The sequence below is a fragment of the Aptenodytes forsteri genome, unplaced genomic scaffold, assembly GCF_000699145.1.
Source record: "Aptenodytes forsteri isolate BGI_AS27 unplaced genomic scaffold, ASM69914v1 Scaffold336, whole genome shotgun sequence".
NCBI lineage: Eukaryota > Metazoa > Chordata > Aves > Sphenisciformes > Spheniscidae > Aptenodytes > Aptenodytes forsteri.
The window spans coordinates 1,606,270-1,624,040 of record NW_008794911.1 but is presented as its reverse complement, the minus strand read 5'-3'; the positions used below and the strand labels follow the sequence as shown (position 1 = coordinate 1,624,040).

At 40.0% G+C, this 17,771-nt stretch overlaps 1 protein-coding gene across 5 annotated transcripts; it reads right to left on the bottom strand.

Annotated features, from left to right (window-relative positions):
* Positions 1-3,162: 3,162 nt before the first annotated feature.
* On the bottom strand, positions 3,163-17,675 carry LOC103895571 (Sjoegren syndrome nuclear autoantigen 1 homolog). Of its 5 annotated transcripts, none has more exons than XM_009275193.2 (3): positions 17,462-17,675; positions 16,811-17,267; positions 3,163-4,015 (listed from the first exon to the last, which is right to left on the bottom strand). In XM_009275193.2, exon 2 carries the CDS (start codon positions 17,196-17,198, stop codon positions 16,854-16,856), a length of 345 nt encoding a protein of 114 aa, XP_009273468.1. In that variant the 5' UTR covers positions 17,199-17,267; positions 17,462-17,675; the 3' UTR covers positions 3,163-4,015; positions 16,811-16,853. The 5 variants fall into 5 exon arrangements, with proteins under 5 accessions (XP_009273468.1, XP_009273469.1, XP_009273467.1 ...); XM_009275194.2 differs by lacking the exon at positions 3,163-4,015 and adding an exon at positions 6,615-6,708; XM_009275192.2 differs by lacking the exon at positions 3,163-4,015 and adding an exon at positions 8,039-9,729.
* Positions 17,676-17,771: the final 96 nt, after the last annotated feature.

Below are 17,771 nucleotides of genomic sequence, written 5' to 3'. Positions count from 1 at the left end.
GGAGGCGGCGGGAGCACCGTGCCATCTCCTGGCGGCAAGGGCGAGCCGCCCAGCCCGGGCTTCCCCCAGGAGCTCCCGCCGACCCGAAAAAGGGGCTGTAGAAGGATGGGGCTCTGGGAACAAATTGTAGTTACTATGTTAGTTTTTATGTCACACAACCGATGCATGTTTTTTCCCATCCAAAATCTGTTGAATGTTAAGACTTGCCTTTCGAGTACATAATCTTCACCATTTCTTTTAGAAATGTACTTTTCTAAAATTAAATGCTGGAGGCAGCAGAAACATACTGCAAGTGACAAAATAAATTGTTTAATCTCCTTGCTTGATTGCAGATAAACTGTAAATCAGATTTTACCTCTTCTTAGTGAAGTAGAAATGATGGGGATGCACGAACTCCTAAAAATAACAGAATGGCTAAAATCTCTGCTTTTTCTAGAGCAAATGTAGCCCTTTGGGAAAGTGCAAGAAATACCATCTGTGTTTCCAAAACTCTTAATTTATTGCAGACATCTCTCTATTTACTGTAAATGGACATATTTTGTGTTGCAAGACAACATGTTGCAGTGATGAAAAATAACCTAAATACTCCCATCCAATTAACTCCAAAGGGTTTTCTACCTGAAAAAGCTCTGGTTAAAAGGTCAGTTTGTTTTGCATCAGACATCAAACGTGACTATCTGGTTTTTTAAAGTTAGTTTCATGTACATATTGACAGCTGTTCACAGAGGAAGCTGAGAGGGGAAACTGTGAAGGAGTTCAGGCTTTTATGACAGATTATATTTTTCTGATTATCAGACAAGAAGCATATGTTACTAATAGCTACCATCTTGGTGAGAGGTTTCTTCAGAATGGACAACTCTACGGGCTTTCCCAACAAACTTTCCTTCTCATTGTACCCACTAAGCACTGTCGTTCCTTGCGGTTCATGTTAAATGTAAGGTAGCGTTTAGAAAATAAGCTTTTTCATCAAAGTGTTTAATTGGAATTTTAAAAGAATTTGGAACATAATTCTGAGATGATGGAAATGAATATTTGCTCTAATACAGCATATCCTATGGGAAGCCAGGGGAACGCAGCACTTGACTTCAGCTGACAGCAGCTAAGCATCATTATTGTAAACTATGGCTGGAATTGAGCCATAAAATACAGATGGAAATGTGGATCTGAATTTCCCCAAAGTTCAGCGTGCTGTTTGGGTCCATTACAAAGATAAGTTTGGAAATAGATTTTAAACTAAACTTTTCTGAAGTGTAGAGACTCTCCAGTCAAATGTTACCCTGTGAAATGTAAAAAGGAAGGCAGTGCATGGGAGGCTGAGGCACTGTGATGCTGTGGTTTTATATTTGACTGCAAAGATTTAACCTGTCTGTTTTTTCTTGTAATGCTTGGCCTTTGAATGTCTGAGAGCTCATCCAGACATCAACTGCTCCTGTGGCAGCAAAAATCCCCTTGAAGAGTTGTTCTCTCATTTTTCTCCCAAATCCAGACAACTGGGTTATGAGAATGCAGTAAATGTGGAATTATTTAGGTAAGCGGTGATGTAAACAGAAAGAGGCGAGCCCCAGAAGGCAGCGCCGTGGCAGAGGGGACAACAAAGCCGGGCACTGTCACTGCTGAGACGAGTTCAGCGCAGAAAAATGTTTCTGGAATGCATATGTGATTCCTCATCCTGGGCTCATTGTCTGGGAGCTTAGATCAATACCGATTCCCAATGAGCTGAAACAAAACAAAACACGCATTCATGGGAGCATTGCCATTCAAAAGCATGCATTTCCCAGTTAAAATGAAGGTCAGTCATAAATTACATCTCTGATTCCCTTGGGATTTCTCTCTCTTGCTCTGTTTTGGCAGTTTAAGACCCCTTTGATATTTGAGCAAGGCCTTTCCCCTTGCACATCTGATCTTGATTACGGTTTATGGCAATGGTAATTCTTTACCTCCCCAAGGCAGCAATTTTGAGAAGAGAGAGGGAAAGCAAGTACAGTATCATTGTTTAGGAGAGAGGCACACTGCATAGCGTTTTAACCATTTCTCCATTTTATAGCTGTGTCTCTTCCCCACGGATCGCCCTTGCACACAGCAGCACTAATACTGAGCTCTTCCTACGGGAATGCTGTATGCCCACCAGTGAAATCACTGTGTCTGGAGGCAGAAAAAATCAGGTTGCATATTTACGGATCAAACCACTGACTTCTGAACAATAAAACTGTGGTTTGGGTAGGTTTTTAGATGCTTTCTGTTTCCTGGTGAACACAAAGTAATCGGGTATCAATAAGCACCAAATTTTTTCTTCTGGCTGCAAAGCGCAGTGGCCAGGTCTCGGGGTTACCCTCCCCACCTCTCTCCCGCCTTACAAAATGAAGGGGAGCGTTCTTGCTCAATTTCTGGAATGCAACTTTGTCAAAAGAGGGTGGATTTCCACATGGATCAACTTTGTGTCAGTCAGAATTGCCAATCTGCTAAGCCAAAAAATACACTGAGGCTTTGCATGAGAGAATGGGATGCATGAAACTGGGTCTTGCACTGCTTTTCCGTATATGCAAAAGACAGAGGCAAATGTTCCAGCCGAGAACATGTTGTTGAGAGCATTTGGGACAACGTGAAGGTGGCAGAAAATCTTGGATGCTGACTTGCTTTTTCCTATGTGTGGTATGAGGCATTTTGTTACAGGCAATTACAATTGCAGTAAGATTTTCAATGTCAGTTTGTAATATATACTTCATTCCTTTACTGATTTCACTTGTCTGGCTTGGTTATACCGTGAGCTCCTCAGGTTCATTGAGGCTTTTCATGGAGTTTGCAATGTGGAAGGCTACTGAATAGGAATAACTGCTCTTGAAACTCTGGCACCATCAATCTGCTCCCGGACAAAGAATATTCTTACAGACTTGGAGGTGATTTACAAAGTGATTTAATTGCCTGTCAGGCATTACAAATGCCATCCTGTTAGCAAAGACAAGCGACGGGTATGGTTTCTTTCATAAAGGTGACCACAAACATCGCACTGGGAAGTGGAAGCAGCAGGCAACTTCTGCACGTTTGATGTTTGATTCTGGTGGCAGGCAGAAACACAACAGGCAGAATTGCTGATGATTTTTTTTTTTTGTTCGCTTGTATAATACATTTTTAAAAGCTTAAATGTGTTTTTAAATATGTCTATGTGCATTTTAAATGGATCTTCCAGCGTGCAGTAGAACTTCCCAGGTACACTCTGTATTTTGCCATGAAGATACCAAGGAAATGCGATGAACAAAGGATACTTGTAACATTTTCCCTGGAAGAAGGAAATTTCTTAACTCCTCATACATAAGCCTTTCCTAAAAGTAATGCAAAACTTCCGCAGTGCAGGAGAGGAACAAAGCCGTAGCAGCTCTCACTGTTCCAGTGACACAGAGAACCTGCTTGAGGAGCATTTTATAAGCCAAAATTTCCACTTAGCTAATACTACGGAAAGGTCCAACATGGGGTTTTTCCCTTTCCTTTATTATTTTAATTAGGCCTTCAGTATTACCTTGGAACATACCATTTGGGAAGAATACCACATGAAGGAAAAAAGTGTTTATTGCGTTTATCTGTACATTTTCACTGAGATGCAAAGGTTGAAGGGTTGGGGGCCCTCCAGCCTGCCTGGGTAGCTGGGGGTGGGAGCGTGAGCTAGCATGGAGGCCCAGCACTGCACTGCCAGCAGCTGGTTGGGTGCCCAGCCTCGAGTGGTGAACGCTGCAGAAGGAGAGCTCTCCTTCACTGTCGTTCTCTCATAAATCAGCCTAATTATTCTAATGAGGAGAGCTGCATCCCTCTGCTGCGAGCCCTGCTGGTTTACAGAGAGAGGGAAGTAAATAAAAAGGAACAATGCTGGCTGCTGCTGCGGGAGGGACACAGGGAGGGAGAACAATAGTCCTGACTCTCCTCCCCGCCACCACCCAGTTAGGAGGGAAGAAGGGGGATGGCTTCGTGCACGCCCCTGGAATTATTCCAGATCAGAACTGAAATCAGACACCAGGCTCATCAGCATCTGCTGAAGGAAAAAGCAAGTAAAACAGAAGGCAGAGGCATGTTGTTTTCAAGGCTCTAAGAGAATGTTGCTAAGGAAAGAAAAGGATGGGATACGAGGCTTTGCAATGTCTGTCTGAGTAACTAATGCACTATAAATACCGACCTGAGCTCTAATAGCAGGATCAAGTCTTAACTCTATGCCTTTGGGTTTTTTTAGAGTAAGAAGGTAGATTTTAGTTTTTGAGTTAAAACTCTACAAATTTGTCTCTTAAAAAAATGTATTTGGTTCCTTTTCTTTCTCTGTATTAGTTTAAGTCTTCTTGCAGTCTTGAAAATTAGAAACTTGTTTTTCTGTAATGAAATCTTAGATTCTTATTTACTACATGAATCTGAAGCTTTAAGCAAACCACAAACTACCATGAGATTTATTATAAAAATGACAGCCAAAATTATGTGCAGCCCTACTCATTGTTTGCTATATTTTTGTCATGTTCCCTCTTATTGTCCCCTCTCTGTGATGACTGAAACAAATCATTCAGGTCTAGATCGCATATTATGATACGCACAAAGCCTCCTTGCTATTGTTTGGGCCAAATTAAAAGCGTTTGCCGAGAATAATTGTGGAATGGCATCAAAATTCTTCTTCATTTTGCTGAGGATTTAATTATTTCTATTGTGATAAATTATTCTTCATTATAGAAGCTAAATTTATATATTTTTAATAAAAAACATTTGAAAAATTAGACAATTTTGGCACTTGTGACGCTCTCCTCTCAGGAAAATTCCTGTAGATGTTCTCAGCAGCTTATCCTCTTTTTCAGTGTCAGTTTTACTGAACTGTCTTCATCCTGCCCTTTATACAGCATACTTACTTCTATCTTTAGCTCCAGTTTGATAAATGATTCCATTTCTAAATCCCCATCTTCAGTCTCCAGCTAGATGTTATGATCATATTTTTGGCCTTTCAGACTCCAAAGAAAGCTCCGTAAATATTAGAAAACCCTTCTCTTCAGTCATCTTCCCATTTACCTTTCCTGTATTCATTTCCATGAGACACATATATTGTGACGTTAGGAGATCCCCTAGGCCCTCTTTCAGCCCTGAAATTGCTTGTTCCTCTAACGTTCCTGATTCTGGGATGCATCCTGCCAGGCTGGTATTTCTTCTGGCAGAAGAGAGGCCATGTACCGCTGCTGGATGCGCTCTCTCTCAGGAGCCGGCAGCCTTCCCCCTTCCCCTGCCATCCCGTGGGGCTTCCAGCTTCTGCTGGCCTGGGAGCTCCAGAGCTCAGCCTCCAAACCAGACCTTGCTCCATGACACCTGCAGATCATGTTGGGGCTGGACTGGAAGGAGCTGCCCTGACACGTCTTGAGTAACACATAGCAACTGCAGAAAGCTGGGTGCAGTTGCTAGAGATAGTAAGAGAGGAATTTAAATATTAATGTAAAGAAAGCACATTGTGTGCTACAGCATCTACAACCATGGATTACAAGAGTGCCTTTCTTAAAGTCATCATAATTGCATCTTCTTTGATTGGAGTATAACATGGGGTGAAATTTTCAATAGGACTTTGACCATGACCAACTTCCAGTATTCAAAGAGACACGCATCAGGCCAAGCACAAAGCGTGAGACTGTTGTTAAGTCATGAAAAAGATCTAGAATTATTTATATTTGCCTTTTACTTCTGAGCCTTTCATGTTTACTTGCTTTTGTGTTTTCAACCTTTTCTTTAAAAGGAACAGAAATATAACTTCGGGGGTGAGGGGTAAACAACGAAAATGCCTTGATTTCAGGAGCTAGGCCTTTGAGAAATGCACCAGGAATCCTGAATTTTAAAGTCCAGAGCATTAGCAAGCAGAGCGCAAGACCCACTAACTTTCAGTAAGCCTTGTGGTATAAAATCCTCTTGTGCACTTATTAAATTCTTAGTATTATCTTAAAACTCATGTCAGAATTTTAAAATTAGTTTTGTTACCCTCTTTGCTACCATACAGGACACAACACTAGAATAGAAGTTACAGAAGTGGAAATTCAACACTTTGAAATCCAGTAACACTGCACAACTACTTTGGTTGGTTTTAGGGGCTTTGCTCATGCTAATGAGATGATTTTAACTACAAATTAAATCATAACTTCCCAATGTAACAGAATCCCAGCGTAGCAGAGGTAGCATCAAGTAGCTCGAGCAGCATATACGCGCGCGCACACACACACTTACTTTTATTTACACTTCATGCAGAGCAGAAACAGAGAAGAGACTCCCAAGTCCTCCTGACTGCCTCCGTGTGAGCCTGCCTGGGGTGTTTTTGTACAGCAGGCATTGCCTTCATTTATTTAACCACCTGCTCTCTACCAGCACCCACAAGATGGCCCCTTGTCCCATGGTCCTCGCAAAACCAACTGGCTCGTTCATGTGCGGTGGGAATGACTGGCTTGGGAAATGCTGAAGGTCCAGGCTCTGAACAGGTACCGCATGTAAAATCTCTCCTGGATGAGATTATCCAGGAAATGTACTGTTAGCCAAAACAAATTATTTTTGATATCTCTTTAAAACATTTGGCTGTGCTTTCCCGTCAAACAACCAAATGCAGAAGTTATTTAAAACAAAAATGTTCATGCAAGGCAATATGAGAAGATTTAATTTAAGTCCACAGAAGTCAAGTTACACCTTGTTGTGTTTGGTCGCTGCTGATGTCACCAACACCTGAAACTATAAAATATATATCAGCACAATCTAAGTTAAAAGGGTCATCTTAATGTCTGAGAACCAAGCTTCACTCTAGCTACATCAGTGTAATAATACATGGCATACTAAACCAGTGAAAAGGACTTTTAACTAACAGTTATGGACAAATTTAATACCTATATTAAGCACCAATATGTGCACTCCTTTATTAAGCTCATCTAAAATAAAAAATGTATTTTAAACTGAACAGGTCTGAGACCAAAATATCCATGTTTTGGACAGGCAGTACTTGCAACCAAGAAACTGCACACAGGAGTGCAGCTACTGGAAGAATAATTGGTCCGCAATAGCAAGCAAACACTTCATTTTGTTGTTTCTCCTTCTCCTTCAATGGCTGCTGGCTTTTAGAATTTGCATGATGAAATTTTTTTTCTGAAGGAAAAAAATAGAGCTCCCATGGGGCAGCTTTAGCTGTCTCCCATGTGGAATTGGCTTTTCTTGGAGCAAATTATCCCATTTATTTTTATTTATACCTTTAAAGAGAAAGAAAATTCTTTCCCTACTCCGCCCAGTAATGATGTAGGAGGGAGCGAATATAAAAAAAAAAAAAAAAAAAAGGGGGGGGGGGGGCCCTCTCACTTGCTACTTTTGCAAGCAACCCTGCTCAATTCAGACCAAGGCCAGCAATTTTGTCCTTTTGTGCTTTTCCTCCTCTTTGATGGAGGCCAGTACCAGACACTGCTCTGCCCCACGTTCTTTCACTACATTATCAGAAGTTTGCCCTTTCTTTGTCAGAGATGAAATTATGCGTGCTAATAAAAGAAAATAGAATTTGTCTGGTCTGGAGGAGCCAGTTTGTCACTAAGACTTTGCTATCAGTAAATACAAACAGAAAACTTTATGCAAACCAGCAGGATTTTAGCCAGTGTGAAAATAACTGAGCTACCGTCCTCTTTCAAAAACTATTTTTGCATTCAGTCACCCCAGACAGCAGGAAAAACAATTGTTCCTTAAAACGTTATAAAAGTCTGTGCAGACACCGTTGGTACCCAGAAATTTCACAGCATGCAGACTTTTAATTGCCTCTCCACAGATGAAGGCATCTGGAATGTTTCTCTCTAGTGCACCTTACTGGGCAATATATTAGTTTGTAAAATAGAGCAGGATTACAAAGAAAATTGCTGAATACATATGATGTCTTGACATAACCTTTTACAAGTAGCCTTACTGTGAACATACTCCACTCTATCTTAGCACGTGTTTATTATTTTGCAATATAGGTCATATTCAGAGCTTTGAAGAACTACATAGCTGACCTATAATGGTTTCCTCAATGAGATCATTGATCTGCAAGCTCCAGCATTACATTCCTTTTTCCTCTTTTTAATTTCAAGTTATATTCTTTTCTCAAACACAGTGCAATCATTTCTGGAACAAACTGAAGTCACTCTGCACATAGCCTTAATACTAATTAAATTACAGCATCTCATATAGACCTTCTTTATTTGCAGAAGACTATAAACAAAGTGCATTTGCTGGGACAAGGATATTCTCATTGACAAACATAATAAACTTCTGTTCTTTAATCTCCACAGCATATCAGGAACGTCACATTCCATCCATCCATCACTTCAACCTGAACGTCTTTTTAGGATGTGTTTTTCATAGGATGAAACTCCTCTCAGATCAGGTGTCTTTTTTTTCTCTACCATATAATATTTTTACTCTGTCCAATCATAGCTTTTGCGGTACTATCAAACTGAATGAAATCTGTTTATCTTTGCAAACAATTTTTCCAAGTGTGCCAGAACACGTCTGGACAATATGAAGATACTGAAAGTATCTCCAACCCACCCCATGACAGAAGAGCAGCATGTTTCTGGTCAGCAGCTTGGGATAACTAAAAACATGGTAAGCAAGGGGCTAGGAAATAGGGGCAACAAAAGCTGTTGCAGCAGGAAGAGGTGGAAATGAAAATGAGACAAAACAGCAGGGTCTGTAAAGACAAGCTATCTGAACAAGGTTAGGCTTCTGAACGGTAACTAATTAGCAACTATCATTAAAAGTTCTTTCTATTCCTGTGACCTGTCTCCTACAGTCAGCTCCCAAATACGTGTGAGTAGGGGCTTGAAGAGAGCAGGTCTGGAAGGTAAGAATAGCTGCTCCGGAGCTGGGATACTTCGTCATGAAGGGTGTATCCATGGAGAAGTGAGTAATACTTTTAAACATCATCGTGATGCTGCATGCAATGTGAAGTGAGTAATAGCAGAAAGTATGCAACTACTGAGTTATTTCTTTACCTTCCCCCAACACACACATTGAAAATGCATAATCCAGTTGGGTTTATGTCAAATGCCAAACAGGACATGAATCCCTGGGAAGCAATCCAAGTCAGAGCATTCAGTTGAGGCTGAAAAAGCAAAGCCTCTATTCCCAAATCTGTCCCTGATTTGGGGCAGATTACTATCGAGTGTCACTGTCTATCAAGGGGGATAAAGATATTAACATTCTCTGTAAGGTACTTTGTGATCTGTTCATTGGAAGCACTTGTTTATATATCCTATATAAATATATATACATGTATATACTTGGCATTTGTAAACACTTTTTAAAATAAAAACAGCATAGCATAAACCCAAATCTTGTTTCACTTAAATTGCTGCTGTACAGGTAGTTTCCTTCTGACATTCCCAAAGAAAACCCATATATTCACATGCACAACATGAATGCGTATGGCAGAGTGCCACTGAAGGCCTCAATGAACACTTCATTAAAAAACAAACAAACAAAAAACTGAAAGTACATTCCAAATTGAACAAGCAACACTTGTTGCAAATCATTTAAACTCCTAAGGGGAGCCACAAAACTCGCAATTCGACCCAAGGATTAGACAGCATTTGACCAGGAAGTTGTGGTGTTCACACAGTGAATACAAACCACTTACAGGCTTGCAGGCTTCAGTGGAACTTGGGCATCTGTATGTTTCCCCTTGGCCACAGGTTTTTTAACTGGAACAACTTCAATCTAAAGCAAGAACACTTTAGCCTTCAGAGAAAAGTCCCTAAAGGGAACAGGATTTTAAACAAATATCCTTCTCATGGAGTCACATCTAATGTTGCATGTCACTAAAAGACAGAATTCCCTGAGTTTCAAGAACAGAAACAGGTTACACTTTTCTAGCAAGTCCAGTGACTCCTGAGTGCACAAGATTTCGTGTGTCCACATGGTCAATTGCTTTTTGGCAGGGCAAATTAACCCTTGCTGAGCCCAGTACTGCAGCAGTTACACTGCTTCCAGCTGTACCTGAGCTCCTGCATTTAAAGCTAACCCCGACTGTGATCAGGTATCCCATTCCTTGTGACTGACAGCATGGACGGTTTTCTTTTTTTCAGCTTGCTTCAGTGGACCTTGCAACAGTAAACCATGACCATTATAACCACTTGGTTTGAATCATCTCACAACCCTTTACCATGAGCCAGGCTAACAAAGATGCTCCTCTCTTTCCACAGGTGGGTGGTCTCTACTAAAAAGGCAGCTCCTCTTTTGCCCCATGCCCCCCCGGGATGAAGTATCTATTCCCTTCATGCTAGCAACAGTTCTTGAGGACGGACCAATATTTAATGAAAAGTACCTTGGGTTCATCAATTACAGCAAGTAATCCCACTTACTAGTGGACAGCAAGCAGCAGAAATCTCCAGCAGGATTTCTGTTACTGAACAACGGCATAAGCATATGAAGAATCACTGCTCGTTTTTTTGTTTTCAAACATCTGACAGAATATTATTCAGCCCTGAATACCAACTATATTAAAAAAATGCATCACAGGAGTCTGTCATGCTGATTTTCAACTCAAAGTGTTCTTACTGTATAAGGAAAAAGAGGCTTTAAAAAAAATTAAAGCTTGCAGAATACAAGAAGTATTTTGTCTCTGGAACTGAGACACATGCCTGATCAGAATGGGTCTCTAAGTTGTATCAACTTGTTAATAACCATGTAACAACAAAAAGAGAATACTACAAATAATAATTTGATCTAATTCTGAATACAGATAGGGAGATTTGAAAGCATTTAGGAAAGAAATTTGCTATTTTTTTACTACGTTCAACTAATCAACTATATGAAGTGGTTTAAAGAAAAAAATGTAAGTTACAGATCTGTCATGGACTAAGATGGAAATAATTTTTTAAAAGTGTTCCCATATACCACGTATCAATGGAAAACCTCAAGCTCATTACAAGAGCTCTCACTGGAGCATGAGAACCTATGCGTATGAAGTTCAAAGAATAACACCTATGAAGATTTAACTTTAAAATGCTCCATGACCAGTCTATTTGGTATCACACTTTGAAAAATGTTTAAAATTAAGTGTTAAATTGTTCAGCCTCTTACTTTGTTTTACAGTCTCTACCTAACACTTCCGTCTTCCTGATTTAGGCTGGCCACTGCAGGAAGCTGTGTGTCTGCCTCTAAAAATAAATGAGAACACCCAACATGGTTAGAAATCCTTCAGGGCCAAGTCCGTATATGCTATAAAACACGAGTGGTGGTAAGCAGAGAGAAGTCATCCCACATAACTTCATAAGCCCTGAAGTGAGGTGTGAGCGAAACCGAAGCTCCCATCACAGTCAGGTGGAATCACGATCAATCCCACCTCCAGAAAGAGACTGATAGGACTTTTCTCAAATGCCTTTTCTTGAACACGATCTCTGTCTACAGGTGCCCGTTTTCCTCCGACACAGACGAATCCTATTCCAAGAGTAACATTTTCCCATTTATGATATTCAAATTAAGCATACTTACAAATATTACCAGCTTTGAATGATGTAGCAAGCAATAGGCTTGCTATAATCAAAATGCAAAGATTTGACGCCATTACTTTCAATGCCGCTGCTAAACAAGATATCCAAGTTTGCACTAAAATTTAGTAATTTACTGTAGTGGTTACTGCAGCATATCTATAGTCTAGTCTTGCACAAATAGACAAAAAAAAAATGCAGATCGTTCCACCCCACAAGATCTTGTGAAACTACTTTTGAACCACTACAAAATGAAAGTGTTTTATTAGCCCCACTTCTTCTAACATCATACTTTTGTAAAATCAAACTACAACACTGAACTACTTTTCACACAAATCCCATAAGCTAAAGCTATGAATGACCAAATAATATATAGCTCCCTTTTCTGCAAGCCCGAACCTTGCCACCATGTTTTATTAACAGCTAACATGCAAGTAAGTTGTGTCACCTGCATACATCTGTTTTTTACAGCTAGATATTGAACGAAACTTCATATGAAAATCAATTGAGTAAGACAACAATCAAGGACTACTCTGGGGCAACTGAAATTAAAGACAGATTTATAAAGCAGTAAGGGGCAAAGAACAAAAAAAAACCCATTCCCAGTTTAAAAAAGGCATAGAACAGTCATCCGAGAAGCAGCCACAGTGCCTGACTCCCCCGCCCACAGCAACACAACAGCGACTGACAATGCAATCGGTGCACAAACTAAACCAAAGGCTAATCTGTCCTTCCCCCAACAGAGAAAAAAAAGAAGATATTTATATCTGTATTTAAAAAATACACACATACATTAAAACCAAAGCTAAATGAGCACTCGGATTTTAGGAAAGCTTGTCTATCCATCTGTTTAAAAAAAAAAAACAACCCACACAAACAAATCAATATTAAAACATCTATTAATACTTTTTCACTCATTACTGAAAAGGAGGGAAAAAACCTTATAAAAAAATTAACTGTTTTATCTACTTCTTACATAAAAACCCAAGAGCCCAGGATCTACTCAAAGTTAAGGATAATTTCAGCAACTGCCACGAGCTGCATCTTCTAACTCATATTTCTCCTAATAAGCAAAATCATCTAAGGAGTAACAGATATTGATCTCCTGTACAGGACTCATGTCCACGATGAATTAACTGTAGACATTTGATCCTTTTGCTAACAATCTTCTGAATGTTCTTGTTCCAGAATTAAGAGACCTTGTTCCAATTTAGCTTAATCCACTTAATGCATTTGGAGTGAGACATACCTGTACCGCAAGAGCTAGATGGAATTGAGATACTTAATTCTGAAATTGCAATCCAAGACCCAGTCATCTGGGTTTAGATTATAGCTTGCTTCGTTGTTTGAATGGACAATTCTTCAGGTGTCTGAAGATGCCTAGTCTGAAGACTTCCTAGTCTGAGAAAACAAATCTCTTGCATTTACCAAGTTAAAAGCCAAAAAATTGCCATCCCTCTGCCTAAATTCTCTAAGGTCAATCTGACATACGCACAGCGTGTATCTATTACACTGACAGGACTTACGGTTCTTTATAAAACCCAAGTAGTTCACTGATTACTGTTCATAGGAGAGTTACCAGGGTAGGAAACAACGGCAAAGCATCCTGCGTGAGCCTGGCAGTACACTCACCCAGCAAACGGGAGGCTGATTCCACAGCCTCCTGCTGGAACTGGCCACTGTGTAGCTGAGCATGCCAGTTTGTGTGGCCAGAAAGTAGTCAAAGGCAGAAACAGGAAGCAAAACATAGATTGCCTCTGTAGCTTGTCAGTGGACTTAAAGGAGGGGGGGGGGGAAGTCAGTCCAGAATTCTGGTGAACCTTTGATGATTTCTAAAATTTGATTTATTGTGTAGCAGGAACCATAGGCAGTAGCTCAGTACAAGCACACTTAGAGCAAACAGAAATTAAGAGGAAGTCCACCTCTCTTTCTATCACACCCTCTCATGCTCCAGTCTTCCCAAACTAGGACTCCACATCCATACTTTCTCTTTATTCTACACCTCAAAAATTAGGGCCCACCCCAGTCCACTCACCTCCATTCCTGTAAGGTGATTAGCAGAAACTGCATGTGGGGAGGTACCTGAACTGAAGGGTAAGCATCTCTGCAGATCCAGTTATGGATTGTGAGTGACTGCTTGCATATGGGACTTCACCCAGTGGTTCGTATAATCACCTCCACACAGAAAATTACTTTCAACGTACCACCCACAAGCAGTTCCTTTGATAACCACCAAACTCTTATCATACATAGTAAACTTAGTTTACTTGGCAGGAGTCCACACTCAAATGTTTTGAAAAAACTGTTGATCACTAGAGTTGTATGTGCTAGGTACATATTTAAGAAGTATTGCTATAAAAGCTGGGAATCATCATCTCTCCTCCAGTTATGTACTGTTATTTGGAAACCAGGTGGAGGTGCCGCTACATAAATTCAGGAAATTAGACCAGTGCTCTAGATGCATTTCACTGGAGCTTTAAATCAAGCACAGGTACGAGTTTCAAAAACCGTGTCTCCTCACATACCAAATAAGCTACAAGACACCCAACACAGCACTTTGTATTAGGCACTACAATTTAGTAACCTGAACTTGTGTCATTAAGGTTCCTAGATTGTAAGCACTCAAGTAAATTACTGGATCTAACCCAGAGAGTCATATAAAATCAATATAAAAATTAAGTCAGGAATAAGTATGATGCTTTAAGTTCATAACCTGCCTTATTTCAGGCAAACTTTCCGTTGCAGGCTAGCCCTACAGAGCTGCTGAAATCTGCAAATCATCATTTCTGTTCTAGCAATACTGTGTATTAATTTAGTTTGCATGTCTTCTATTCTAAACAAACTGAAGCTGTTTAAGAAAAGCTATTGATGTCAAGATTTATACTACCTGAAAAAGCAGTGAAAAAGGCTTATCACTTCAATAAAAGGACACAGTAAGTTCATTTGGGTCAATACAGAATATAATGGTAAGAGCTATTTTTGAGTAACAACTCTGCAGGTGCACTTACTTCACAATGACTGCCACACTTGGGAGTTATTCTACAAATTGGCAAGCCCTAGAGATACGATATTATTGCTCTCCATTTGTGAATCTGAATTTAAACAGAAATTTTACAGATTGGGATCACTGAATGGAATTCTAACAACATTTCAACTTCTTATTTGAAAGTTGGGAGGCCCCAGTGTGTGTAAATACTAGCCAATGGTAACATTTTCCCTTAGTTTTGTAACTTAAAAAATTCAAACATCTCCAGTATTTTAGTTTTGATACTGTAATAGCTACACTTAGATGTAATAATGGTCGTGAAGTAGACTTCTTTAAAGACTTACAGTCTCTACAGGCTTCTCTTAAAACTTCTTTTGTTTTAACAGACTAAATAGAGCAAGAGGAGGCATTTTTTGTAATATATGATTATTCTAAGGCAAACAAACCTGTAATTATTATCTGAGATGGATGATACAAGAAATTAACTGTACTGTTCTCTATAAATAAGCTTTCTATGATACACTTTTTTTTTTTCACATAGACAATTTCAAGTTCCCTTTCAGATAAGAAGCAGCAACAGTTTACATATGCAACTCTAAAAAAAGGCCTTGTTCTTTAGTTAATACCTTTTCCTGAGTCTTACTATTTTGAGGTAAATTAGTTACTACTACTACCAGACTAAGGGAAGAGAGCATGCCAAGAAACATTCAGTCAAATAAATCACTTTTTTTGCTACTAAAAAATAGCAACATATTTGTGTTTCACTTCAATATAAACAAGGCGGTCCTGAATACTGCGGTACTACAACAACAGCAGCAGCAGTACCCCTGAGATTATCTAATTTTATCACCTCAGCATTACTTGAGGGAAGCCAGTGGAAATGCTATACCAGTGAATTGTTGATTAGCTCAGTCACACTAATCCCTGATGTAGCATGGCAACCAGAAGAACATAAGATTTGCTTCATATTATTGGTGAAGAGCTATTACTGAAACTATTCATATCTACATACCCTTTATACTTGCACCTGAGACACACACAGTTATCAAGTAAGCAGATTACAATTGCACTTCTTCTAGTTTAGTTAACTGGTATGGAATGAAGATTTGACTACAAGATTCAACTTAAAAATAAAGTTACTGCTATAACACATGAATGAGCAGGACAAAACGCATGCGTCTGTTACACATACACACACAAACACAGAGAGGTTTAGTAACTACTGGAAACAGAAAACAGGATTAAATTGAGGTTTCTGCCATGCTGTTACCTCCTCCCTGATCTCTACACTAGATTCTATTTTAACCTTACAGCATCATCTGTAAGAATGCCTGACAGCTGCAAACTACTTCTAATCTCATTTTCTACTTTCATCTTTTATTTGTATTCATTTCTCCCCAGTCCAGGTTGTTCGCTATTCTTTACAATCTTATTAGAATTATTTAATAGACCAGTATAGAGCTAAAGGGCACTAAAAATAAGATTTCCAGAAGTTCTATTACTGGCTTTTAGTTAAGATCTTCTTTGGCCTTGTATTTAACTCTTAGTATTTTTGATTGAACCCCAATAGTTTTTTCAGGACTTCTAGACACTACTGAAATACAGTCATCTTTTCCTTATCCATAAGTGGATTAGTTCGTCTGAGCTTACATGATGTAGCTGCCTGCAGCACTGTGCCCTGCACGTGGGAGGCATGCACTTGCACCAAAAGCTGTCTTTCACTATAGCGTGCCTCCTTTCTAAACAAGGCTTTTGAGTACAGCTCCAGAAGATGCATGAACCATATATAGTCTTATAGTTTACGACTCTGTGCCCTGCATTAGTCATGTTTTCTCATCTTATCCCTCCATTATTCCAGGTAAGTAAGAGATGATTGTAAACAGGTGCTGTCTTTGTGCATGCATCAGACAGAACTCCAAACTCCTAGAGGAAGCTAAATAGTTGGTTTATATTTGGTCCCTAACAGTAAAGCCTAAGCATTTGTAAAGTGAAAAGAGGTAGTATCTGATCTACTTGCATCCACTAGTTTTCAATCAAACAGCAATTCACTGGTAGCCATCCGAAGCCAACTAAGAAAACGAATTTTTTTCCTGTCCTCAGAATAGCCTTGAGGCATCACCATGTCAAAACTGACAGCCTCACATCTGCCTCAACTACCTACCTGCAATCCAGTTTTGTAGTGTTTAAGTAATTAGATTTTTTTATAACAGCAAAACAGCAACTTTATTTCATCTATTTTCTAGTGCATTTAAAAAAAATAATAAAACATACAGAAAGGTTGGAAGAAAATCCCTCTCTGCTTATACTGTCATTTTAAGGTTCTGTGGCTAACCACATTTCTCACCTAGTGGAATTTTAGCACTGTGGAGTCCAAACATTTGACTGTTTCACGTTACATTGGTTTTCAGTTCTGGCGTATGCTTTAAGCTTCCCACTTCCTTCTTCAGGACATTAAGCAAAGTTCTAGAACTATCCAAAATCTTCATGTAAGCAGCTTCAGTTTCAGCAAGAATTTTATCAAGCTCATTCCGTGAAGCTACCTTTTGGGCCAGGTTTTCACATACACACTCCAGTTGTTCACTCAGGACTTGGATTTCATGCTGGAGTTTACTTTTTTCCTCTTCTGCTTGCTGGATTTGCTTGTTCAGCTCTTCTTTTTGCATACACAAGTCTTCAATGCATTTCACTAGCTCGTTGTTGTAACCCTGAAGAACAGCTCCCTGCTGAGTCATCCTCCACTCCCCTCCCCGAGCTCTAGCAGTGCTCCCTGCAGTCCCCTCTCAGCAACAGCCTTCCGCACTCTAAAAAACAAGACAACAAAAAACAGAAACGAAAATTGTGTAAAAGAGAGTTATCATGAATAATGCTACGCTAGCACAGACAGAGCCACGGGGAAAGATGCTTTGTTTAAGGTTAACATGCTAGTTCTGAGTTGTGCCACATCTCTTCCCTTTTCAGGAAGAGGGCAGGACAAAATTCGACATCTACACTCTACCTTTATTGAAAGCTGGCCTCTCCTATGATACCGTCATAGCAATGCTCAACTGTGGTATCACCAAATGACCCTTCTCCCAGGAGAAGGCTCAGCAGTCACCACCAGCAGCGGCAACCACTCGGCCTCCGACGAGGGGGATCCTTCTCGCAAACTGAGCGCCAGGCATCCACTTCAGACAGCCCGGGGCCACCTGAAGCAAACCGATCTGGCGCTGTTGGCTACTCACGGGCGCCGGGATGACAATTTTACGCGCGTGCCGAGACGCGGACGAGCTGCTTGCTCGCCGGAGGCGGCCGTTAGCGCCCCTCAC

Excerpts from the sequence above, each read along its gene's own strand:
- LOC103895571 (XM_009275193.2), bottom strand. The coding sequence starts at position 17,198 with ATGACTCAGCAGGGAGCTGTTCTTCAGGGTTACAACAACGAGCTAGTG.